The sequence below is a fragment of the Saccostrea echinata genome, unplaced genomic scaffold, assembly GCF_033153115.1.
Source record: "Saccostrea echinata isolate AGI-Se365-2 ecotype Australia unplaced genomic scaffold, CSIRO_AGI_Sech_v1 ptg000033l, whole genome shotgun sequence".
In the NCBI taxonomy this organism is placed as follows: Eukaryota; Metazoa; Mollusca; class Bivalvia; order Ostreida; family Ostreidae; genus Saccostrea; species Saccostrea echinata.
The window spans coordinates 38,055,567-38,067,059 of record NW_026889782.1 but is presented as its reverse complement, the minus strand read 5'-3'; the positions used below and the strand labels follow the sequence as shown (position 1 = coordinate 38,067,059).

Sequence of the window (11,493 nt, the reverse complement as noted above, 5' to 3'; positions counted from 1 at the left end):
CATTAAACTGTTTCGCGTTCCTCAAAGCTGGCCTTGCCACTGCATCACTGCTGCAGATAAGGGTGTGTACCTTTGTGCACAGCTTCCTTCCAATAGAGTCTGTCCAGGTAACTCCCTGCTTACTAAGCTTGTTGCACATCTCAACAAATGGTGTGAGATAACTGTCCATTCTCGGCTTGCCATTACCAAACCACAGAGCCGCTAAAATGACATTCTTTTTCCTCTCTGATGGGGAACATTCATTCAACATGAGTTGAATCGGCCAAATGGAATATCCAGAAGATTTAAAAACAGGCATCCCATCACAATTCCATTGAAAACTAATGTCATGCTCTCCAATGGTCCCATTTTCAATCAGCTGTTCTGTTTTGTTTTGGCAGTCCATTCACCTTTAAATAGTTTTCTATTTGGGAATGCAATGGCATAACCAGGAAGAAATTTGCTGTTGTTTCATTTTCTCTGTTCTCCCAGCCACAATACACACATATTGGAACAATCTCCTTGCCCATATATCCTTGGCACTGTTCACAAACAAAATGTTTTTCAATGGTGTCCATGTGATCTGCAACATTGAAAAACTTCTCGATGAAGTAATTGGATCTTGGGAAAAGATTAGGAATGTGAAGGTTTATGAGTTCCAGAAGGTCAGCACTGGCAACTTTTGTTAGTCTGTGTGTCAGGGTGAACAAAATATACATCAGTAGACTTTGTGCCCTGGTGACTGTGGAGTCGTTGTGGACTTTCTCATCCCAGTATCTTTCATCCTAAAGAAAAAAATTAAATTAATTTTCTCGCATGACTTCATACATTATGTACTATTAATGACCTTTCAGAGTTATCACCCTTTACAACTTCTTTCCATTTCAAAATAGAAAGAAACAAAGAAAGTCTTTTCCTACTGCTATTGTAAAGAAAAATATTATTGTTTAGTTATCCATAATTTGCTGTTCAATATTGTGAAAAATGTGATTAGAAAAATTTCATTTGAGATCAGCATTAAATACAGTGCCTCTTCTTAAAACAATTCTATTTATTCAGACTGTGTGGTGTGTAAAACTTAAAAAATGTCACTACACAATCTCAAATTTTGAAATGTAAAAGGCTAGATGGAAATTTATATCTGAGAAAAATCAGAATTTCTTCATACTCGAAGCCAGAACTTTTTTCAGAAAAGTTTTCCTGTTCTCTTTTGTTTTTTTCTTTTTTAAATATTCCACATCATGTTTTTTTCAATATAAATAAAGGTCCAAACATTTACATTTTATTTATTTCAAATCCAATTGTTACTTTGTAAGCTATAAGTATTTTTGAAAGAATTGAAATTATGGATAAATTCCCAGTGTTGTGTTTTTTTTCCCTTTCAGTACTGGTATTGTTTAGGAATTTTTAGTGAAGCAAATTTCAATTGAACAGGTTGAATGATGTTTTCCCACTTTTCAAACAATTTTTCATTACAATCTTTTCAGAAAATTTTAAATAACAGTGAAAATTATGGGCAAGGCATAAGCGAATTTATCCTGTGGAAGATTTTTTTAATAAAGTTCATTTTCTCTGAGTTAAGCAAACCATTCCATAATAATTGTTTACATTGTGACATCATTTGATGCTTATGTGAGGCCATATTTTAGACTCCTTGTTTTCAAATGAAAACAACTTATTGAATATGATCTGGACAGTATGATACATGCAGGGGGCATATTCAGGGCTGTCACAGCACTTTTTGGTACAGGGACTGTGTTCCTCTCAATTGGGAAAAATCCTCGACATTTTTGTCAAATTGGGAAAATTAACAATACTTATTATCACCCCCCCCCCCCCAAGCAACACATTTAATCATGAAAGCCACTCATTACTTAAAAATCCAAAGCCCTAATTGTTTCATATCTCTGAATTTGCTATGAATTGATCAATCTGGTTTGCTGCAAGTCTCTCCATCACTTACAATGCGAATCATGCAACATTTTCTTTGAATATTTTTTTGTTAACTTGTACCTAGCTACCAGTTTAAAGTTAATTAAAAATAAAAAGAGTAAATATTAGTGTTGTAGATACATGTAAATGACCCTCTATTTCACGTCAACTTTTATTAAAAAAATTACAAATAGTTCAATCAGACAATACACTTTATCCATGTAGTTAATCTTTCGTAATAATGTTAAACACCAACAGTATTTTAAAATTCATAGAATTCAAATTCTAAGAACAACTTAACAAAATCCTTCACTTGACACTCGTTAATTTTCTTTCTTTAAAGTATTGACATGATTGAAAATATCCGAGGAGACAATGATCTACTACACATAAGAACATTTTTTTTTCTTGATTGCATCCAATAGTTTTCAAAACTACTTTTACCTCCATGACTTCTTGCTGACTAAGCATTTTCAGTCATGCCCCCTTAACAGGACTCAACATTAACTTAAATGCACATCTGACCTAATCAGAATAGTAAAAGTTTGGTCCAGTCTAGTCTGTTTTGTGTCAAGGTTGTCATACAAACATTAAAATTTTAGGGTTTCTAAACAGTTGATTTGATTGTTGTGTCTTTTCTTGTTTAATCAAATTTAAGTCAGGTCTAGTAAAATTTCAAGTACTAATCCGACTGGTCTAGCTTGTTCAAAAATGTGCTGATTATAAGTTTTTCACCATAATTCCCTAGTTCCACTGACAGTAAGAGTCTAAGAGGGTTTCCAATTACTGTCTAATTTGAGCTTCAAAAAGGCCACAAACATGTGTATGTTATTGGGTTGGCAATTTAAAATAAAATGTACTTCATCTTCATTATCCATTTCAGTGTCTTCCAAGTAAAATTCTTCACCATCATCAGCATCAAAGTAAAAGGAATCTTCTCGTACATCATCAATGTGGTCAGAATCAAAGAAATCAATCTCCTGAAAGATTGAATTGTAATACTTAATTTAAAAAATTAAACAAAATCAACATGAATGATTATGACAAGATATTTATTTTAAAAAAATTTACTCTCAAGTAGATTCAAGTTAGTCAGATATAATGTTTTTGAACTCAATGAACTGCACCACTTTTGAACTTTTAAGTCACCTGAGTCACACAGGTGACCAATTGCTATAATCGGTTTTTGTCTGTCATCATACGTCGTCTATCGTGTGTTAACATTTGAACATGTCTCGTTACGGAGGGTTAGTTCATGTTTTAAAAGAAAGAAGACATATCACCCTTATGTCTTTAGCATATAAGAATCCTACACTCTTGAAACACTTTGTTAATAAAATAAAATATAAAATGACCTATTAAACGTGATCGGTTGTATTTACCAATCTGTTTTAAAATTAAGTACATAGAGAGTATGCTTAGGCCTGTAGACCCTCCTCATGATACCCCTCATGAGCAGACATGGGGCCCACCTTGTGAACAAACCAATCAATTTCACTGCTTTTTATTTATTTTGAGTTTTGATATTATAAACACTTCATCAATATTTCTATGTTTACTACATGTATATGGCACCATAAGAGTTGTAAATAAGTCTGCATATTTCATCTTCATGAATAGAATTCAAACATTCTTTCTTCATCCCTTTCATTCATGGGTTGTATGGTATTCTAGCTGTTTACAAATTGCTTTCTTTTGTATTTAACTTATTTATAAAGGTATCATTCCATTTAATTTTAAGAATGTATATTCAAAGCTGCTGTCAAAACAAAACAAAACAAAAATGTTTGCCTACCTACCTACCCAACTTAGATTTTTGGGTTGGGTTAGGGGAAACAAATATTTTTAATGATGGCCTAAATCTTTTCTATATATTTTCCTTTTTAGAACTTTAATCCCCCTTGTTGCCTCATCATACTCCTGGGGGTAATGATTTCAACAAACTTGAATCTACACTATGTACAAATGTAATGAAGCTTTCACATGAGGTTCATCTTTTCTGGCCCACTGGTTCTTGAAAAGATGCAATTTAATTTATTCTCATTCTTTATTATCTCTCCATCAATGAGGGCATGGGCCTTTATTTGAACAAACTGGAATTCCCTTTACCCAAGAATTTTTTGGTTGCAATGGGCCCAGTTGTTCTGGAGTAGAAGATGAAATTGTGATAAATTTAAGATGATGCTAAAGATGACAGACAACAGACAAAGGACAAGATAGGCTATGACCCCTTTTTGGCCCCTGGTTCTGGGTGTCTTTCAGAATGATGCAACAGTTTATCAACAGAAACCTGTTGTTACCCCTGCCACAAAATGAGTATTGGATCTAAGTTATGGGATACACAGAGGTCACAGGAAGGTCAGAAAATATGTCAATTTCCGAATTTTCTCATTTTTACGCAAATTTTCATTGATTTTGCAGCATAATTTGTTTCAGAAAACATATAGCACAAGCTTGCCTATCTACCAAATTTATATATTTCATACACTAGTATCAGATGCACCTTATACATGTTATATATAAAAATCTTAGATAGGCAAGCTTGTGCTCTATGTTTCCCAAAGTGAAAAGTATCTCAAATTTGATGAAATTCCACAAGAATTGAGGAAATTCAGGAAAATGTCCTACTTCTGCACCCTCTTGTAGCCTCCGTGTAAGCTTTGAATCAAAATTAGTGCTGGTTTTAAAACAAGCATCATTTTAAATTCTTAACTACACAATATCACAATTTCAACTCTGTTCTGATTTTTACATCAAATCAGAGGCCAGATTCAGCTGTTACAATACCTTGTCCTTTGATCAGAAACCCTCATATGAGCTTTTGGCTCACTACAAATCAAATTTTTAACTAAATGTACCTCCTCTTGGTGGTCAGTTGCCAAGTACAGCAAGTCTTCATCTCTTTCAACTGCATCTTCGTCATCTCCACTGATGGGAAGCTACAATATAATCAGTATATTTTTTATTACAGTATTTAATCATACAATTATTACTATCCAATACGTAAGAAACTGACAAGAGGCCCAAGGGCCTTAACGGTCACTTGATTATAAAACAACAATCCATAGAGGATCCATGAAATATAAATTGAAAGCTTCAAAAAAAAATAATTTTTTTTTATCCAAATGATGTGCTACATCCAATATTAAATTATATCAAAATGACTTATTATGGTTTTGTTGTTTTTGAGAAGATGTTTAAATGATCTTTCCTATAAATTCCTAACTAAAAAATCTTTGATCAGCTGTTGTGCCCCCTCCCTACCCCAGGGGGTCAAGATATGAACAAATTTGAATTAACATTAACCAAAGATGCTTGCATATAAATAAGAGTAAAGAAAAATCATGGCTTTGCTTGAGAAGAAGATTGTTAAAGATTTTTCATAATTTTTATGTATACATTCATGTGTAAATCTTTGATCATCCATTGTGGCCCCACTCTATCCCCAGAGTCATGATTTGAACAAACTTGAATCTATACAATCCGAGGATGCTTCCAAGTAAATATAACCAATCAAGGTTTTGCTGTTTTTGAGAAAAGAATTTTTTCAAGATTTTTCCTATGTATTCCAATGTAAAACTTTCATTGTCCTTTGTAGCCCTACCCTGACCCGGGGGATCATGATTTTAAAAAAATTAACTTGAATCTTCACTACCTGAAGATGTTTCCACATAAGTTTCATCTTTCTTGGCCTAGTAGTTCTGGATAAGAAGATTTTTCCAATGTATTTCCATGTAAAATTTTGTTCATCCATTGTGGCCCTGCCCCACCCCAGGGGGTTATGATTTGAACAAATTTGAATCTTCACTATCTGAGGATGTTTGCACACAAGTTTCATCTTTCTTGGTCCAGTGGTTCTGGAGGAGAAGATTTTTAAAGATTTTTCCTATGTATTCCTATTTAAAACTTTGGTCATCCATTGAGGCTCCACCCTACCCTCGGGGGTCATGATTTGAACAAAATTGAATCTACACTACCTGAGGATGTTTGCACTTAAGTTTCATCTTTCTTGGCCCAGTGGTGCTGGAGAAGAAGATTTTTAAAGATTTTTCCTCTGTATTCCTATGTAAAACTTAGATCATCCATTGTGACCCAACCCTACCCCTGGGGGTCATCATTTGAACAAATTTGAATCTACACTATCTGAGGATTTTTCAGATTTTTTACCATATAAGTTTCATCTTTCTTGGCCCAGTGGTTCTTGAGATTTCTTAAAGATGCCAATAATTTTTCACTAATTCTTAATTATCTCCCCTTGGAAAAAGGCTTGGCCCTTCATTTGACCAAACTTGAATCATCGTTATCCAAGGATACTTTGTGGCAAGTTTGGTTGAAATTGGCCCAGTGGTTCTTGAGACAGTGATGATTCTGTGAATTGGCCAAAATATCTGACATAAGTTGGGGTCGAGGGGCTGATGGAATATGGGCTTTAGCAAGCCTAAGATAGGTGTAAATGAGTGAAAAAGATTGAAGTGTGACAGTCTGTTCAACATCCTGACCTGGCTGAAATGAACTGCCACACCATTAAAATGAATGAAATCATGTATGTATACATGCCTAAATTTTTACTACTTAGCCTTATGAATAAAAAAAAATTCAAATTATTTCTTTCAAGGTGTAGATTAAACTTGTTCTTAGTATTCATGATATTGTTGCTATCACGGTCATCTTAAAAATAATTAATTAACAAACTAAGAAATACACACCATTTCAGAATCTTTGTCCTCTTCTATATAAAAATCATACGACATGGTGAAGCTTGATTTACTCAGTCTACTGAAATGGAAAAAAAATCATTTTAATACTTCAGTCTTGATATTTTTCTTTACCATTAAATGTTTTGCATCATCTTTGTTATTTTATTGAAATTATATACCTTAACACTGTTTAAAAATATTTTTCTACATTTATTTATTCCCTAAAAAAAAAAAAAAAAAAAAAAAAAACAAAACAATGAAAACTTTTTTTGCTTTGGTCTAACAATTTCATTGTTGATCACTCTGTCAACACAGAATTGTAAGATTGTATCATCACTGTTATCAGTTATGTCACAAGTAGGTAGTCATCATTCTAAATCAACATCAACAACAAGGAAATATTCAAATAAGCCATTTGAAAGCTGGCATCTTAGGAAAATTAATGCCCAGAACATTGACCTCCCAAGAACATGAAGAATTAAAATGATTCCACAGACAATATTTCATTGACAAGTGAAAATAAAGTGCCCCGCCACAGCATGATACGCCCGTCAAACATTGTTCAATTCTCATAAACAGTTTAGAATGCAAGAAAATCATGACAACCTTGATTCAAAGATTTCCATGATTTTTCCATTCCTTATAATATTTGCTGTTAATACATCTCCTGTAGTGTAGGTATTAATTATAACAAATATTACATCATAGATTTCTCAACTGGTTGTGTCAGAGCTAGACAAATGCCATTCTGCAATCCCCCCTCCTCATCATTCATATTATTTGTTTGATATTTTCAATAAATTAAATAAAAATATCATATTAAACAATATCAAATTAGTCTTAAGAATTTAATCTACACCAAATTATTTTTGAAAATAAAAAGCTGGCTATCAAATGAAATATGCTATAAACTGACAAGTAGATCTTCTGTCTAATTCTCAAAGGATGCAAATAAGAACTGCTTGATCAGAGATGCTTTAACAGAAATGATTGAGACAGCTAGCCCTACATATCGTGATATTTTTGGAAAAAATCGTGATATATCATGATACGAAATTTTTGCCAATACCCATCCCTAATAGAGACACATCTTTTTTTTTTTAAAATTTCACTTAAATTAAAGGTCACAGTGACCTTGAAATAGGTTGTGACACACCTTCTACCTAAGGTGCATAAATTGGCCAAGTTTGATGATTCTAAGTCTAATAGTTTTCTAGTTATGAGCCGGACAGAATTTTTCCATATTTGGCCATAGCATTTTAATTAAAGTTCAGAGAGACCTACTTTTAATGTGCGACACACATTCTACCCAAGATGTATCAGCTGACAAAGTTTGGCCTAATAGTATTAAAGTTATGAGCCGGACACGAAAAAGCTAACAGACAGACATGAACGCCATAACATAATACGTCTTATGACGGGCGAATAAAAATGAAGTCATCCTAACAACCAGATGACTTAAACTTATTCTGAACCCGACACTCTTAATGAAGCATTTGGACAATTGCTAATATATCAAAACTAATTTAGAGTGTTTCAGTGGTAGTAATAGCACATCATTTCATATTCATAATAAGGCCTGTCTCACCATATATATATACCATGTCCTTGTCAATTTAAACTGTTTTGACTAAACATACATATCATGATCATGATGATCAGGGTTATACATGTCATGATACTTACATTCTGAGTGTGAGAAATATATCCATTCTATTAATTTCATCAGAAGAAGGTAACAAAGTTGTTGTATTAACTATTTACCAAGAAAGGAAACCAAATAACTAACATGATTTCTAAAGTAAAGGTATAAAATTGAAATTCTACCATGGGATTCAAAATTTCAAATTGCAAAAACAATCTACCGGTAAGTCACGTACCCAGTGGATATTAAATGTTCAATTTATTGTTATTTATAACCATGATATTAACATGTTGAAAACCAATATAATAAAACTAGATAACAACATACATTTGTATTAGAAAAAATCACTTGCCGGATCAGACAAGTTGACAGTATCACTTGATTGCTCAAACTGAGAATTTTCTTGTCATGGGCAATTGGACAACCTTTAACAGGTCGAGGAAACTATTTTCTGTGACATAAGAATAAATTTACATGCTAAATGAGGCACCAATGTGACTGACAAACCCACCAATCATCTATTAAATGAGTTGCATTATGAGTTACTACAAAAAATACTACATGTATGCAGTGTTCGAAATAACAGTGCACCCCTCCCGAGACGCACAAAGTTTGCCATGGGCGAACAGATCTGCACTACGGCTGTATCAATATATATATACGTATCGATATTCAAGAATGTATCGTAACGAAAAAATAACTTCCAATTCGTATCAGGCAGGCAGTTTTTCTTATAATTCTGTGAAAAAGTTGGGAATTTCAATCACCAAAGATTATATCTATCCTTTTTTAATTAAAACTGATCAATAATTACATAAACATGATGGAGATAGGACATAACAAATAAGTACATGTATTACAAAATACATGGACAACTATATTTTAACATGTTGGTTTTACAGTCATTAATAAGTTTGAATTTGAAGTGTATTTTGTAATGATAATGATCAGAGAAGAACTTAGAAGTGGGTTATAAAACACTGAGTTTTTAAAAAATATATACATTAAAAGATTTACAAGACTTTTTTGATAGACTTATTAAAGAATCCAATATATTGCATATCGCTTTATAAAAAATTGTATTGTATCGAAAAATTTTGGTCAATACTCGTGACTATTCCCTCGTCCAAAACAACCGAGTCTGAAGTGAATGTATGATATACCAAATAACATAGTTAGAATAATCTAACTGTGTCTCGGGACAGGCCCTTAGGACATTTATCATTTTAATGATAGAACATTCTATGTAGTGTAGACTTTGTATGCAGCATTTCAACATACTATCTAACACAGAAAATTGTTTGTTAATGTGAGTATGAGAAATCCTAACTATAGTACCCTTTCTTCGTATTTTTCAAAAACATTAAAATAATTACAAGTTGACTTTCCCGCAGCAATTTGAAATTGCCTCCTAAATTTGCCTGGTCCATGTGTTTGTAGTAAAATATAAATATGTAGTAGACCATCAAGCCTTTCCGCTCATTCATTTTAATAGGGATTTTTAAGAAGTTTTTTTTCATTTTGGTAGTCGTATAAACGGCTGCACTTTTAAATACTTCTAACAAATATACTTTGCATGAATGCTATTAGTACGCGACAGAATATTTTTTCGTATATACAGTGTATAAACAGTATCGTGCAATTAACACGATAAAGAATGCAAGTACATATACAAGATACATAAAGAATATAAATAATTTGTTTAAAACATAATACTTACCATTAGAAGTCTACACAAGTCTTCGAAATCAATCGGCAAAATTTCAATGTTGATGAACACAGCTGGCTTCTTCAAAATTCAAATTTTCGTGTAACCTCGTATCTTTCCGCCACCACTTCCGGTTTTCTTAAAGTCGTCATTTTATTCTTTTATTTTGAGTGCAACACATATCTAACAAAAGATTTTATTTTTGCTAACAAAGAAATAATATCAACACAAACTATTTGTAAATAAATCTATTGAATTTCATTCGGTACATTTCGCTTTTGACGGAAACAATCGAAACAATCTAATTGGTCTAAGAAGTCACGTGGTATTTGGTACTGAAAACAGGGGAGACGAAGAAGATGAAGAAGTTTGCGGTTATCAACTTTTTGAAGGAGAAAAACGTCGGGGTTGCACCTTGTGACAGGTTAGATCGTGACTGTGACGTTAATGAAACAGTTATTGTCAATTGGGAAGAGGGAAAGAAGAAATCACCGTATGATGTAGTGGTCCTTGGATTTTCAGGTCGGTGCAAATTATCCCCCTTAGACGCCATTTTGGATTTTCAAATCCATTAATTAAAATTTTGATAAGTATCACAGTATTTTTGATAATTTGAGAAGAAAAACAGTTTTTTCAGGGCTTTTTACAGTTATATTTATACAAATGTGTATTTCTCTATTATTATACATGTATCTATACATCTGACCAAGTCTGGCCTCGATCAAGACAAGTAATGAAGCATTAAGGTCAGACGACACGTTCCTCAAAAACATATAACTTTTCCCAATATTTTGTGATTGAAATATTGCTACTTTAAGAAGTTCCCTCACAAGAAATTGGGATACATTACCAGGCATTTGTGCAAGATTCTGTAGATGGTATTTCCAATATAATCCTATACTAGAAATCACTTGAACTGCTGATGTTACTTTTTTGGTGGTATTACAACATGTACAAAGGTATTCAAAACAGATATACGAGGAATGTGTCGTCTGACCTTAAGATGTTGAATATCTTGAAGTCTCTTGAATATACACCTAAAAAGTTGAAATTATGTTAAATATAAGCACATGACGAAAATTTGTTCTGTTATCAAAATGATTGGAAGTTGCACTTATTTGAAATTTTTGACTTCTCGGATGTTGATATGTCTGATAGTAGATTTTGTTTAAAGACAGGTATTTTTAATCGATCCTATTTTGTAATTGAATTGTTATGGGTACCTATGAAATAGTATAGTCATGTTAGTGGTAAAAAAGAGAGACCTGATTTTAAATTTCCTAATAGGTCTTGCACAATCTCTTGAATTAGCTATATAGCTTGATTGTGCTCCATTGATTGAAATAGTTGTATAGCTTTATTGAGCCCTTACTATTAATAGGTAGCAGTTTTCAAAGGTCCATCTGATGAGATTTGTTGTACTAAAATGACTGCAATATAAATTATAAATGAAAGTAAAAGGGAAAAAAAATCTAGCAATATCGCTGAAAATTCATTGCGCACACAGCGCTATCAATGGTTGATTGTAACAA

The 11,493-nt window shown here is 32.7% G+C and overlaps 1 protein-coding gene across 1 annotated transcript; it reads right to left on the bottom strand.

Moving 5' to 3' along the window:
* Positions 1–350: 350 nt before the first annotated feature.
* On the bottom strand, positions 351–6,731 carry LOC133198538 (uncharacterized). Its single transcript, XM_061334620.1, has 4 exons — positions 6,618–6,731; positions 4,770–4,850; positions 2,772–2,891; positions 351–764 (listed from the first exon to the last, which is right to left on the bottom strand). Exons 1-4 carry the CDS (start codon positions 6,660–6,662, stop codon positions 351–353), a joined length of 660 nt encoding a protein of 219 aa, XP_061190604.1. The 5' UTR covers positions 6,663–6,731.
* Between the last annotated feature and the right edge of the window lie 4,762 nt (positions 6,732–11,493).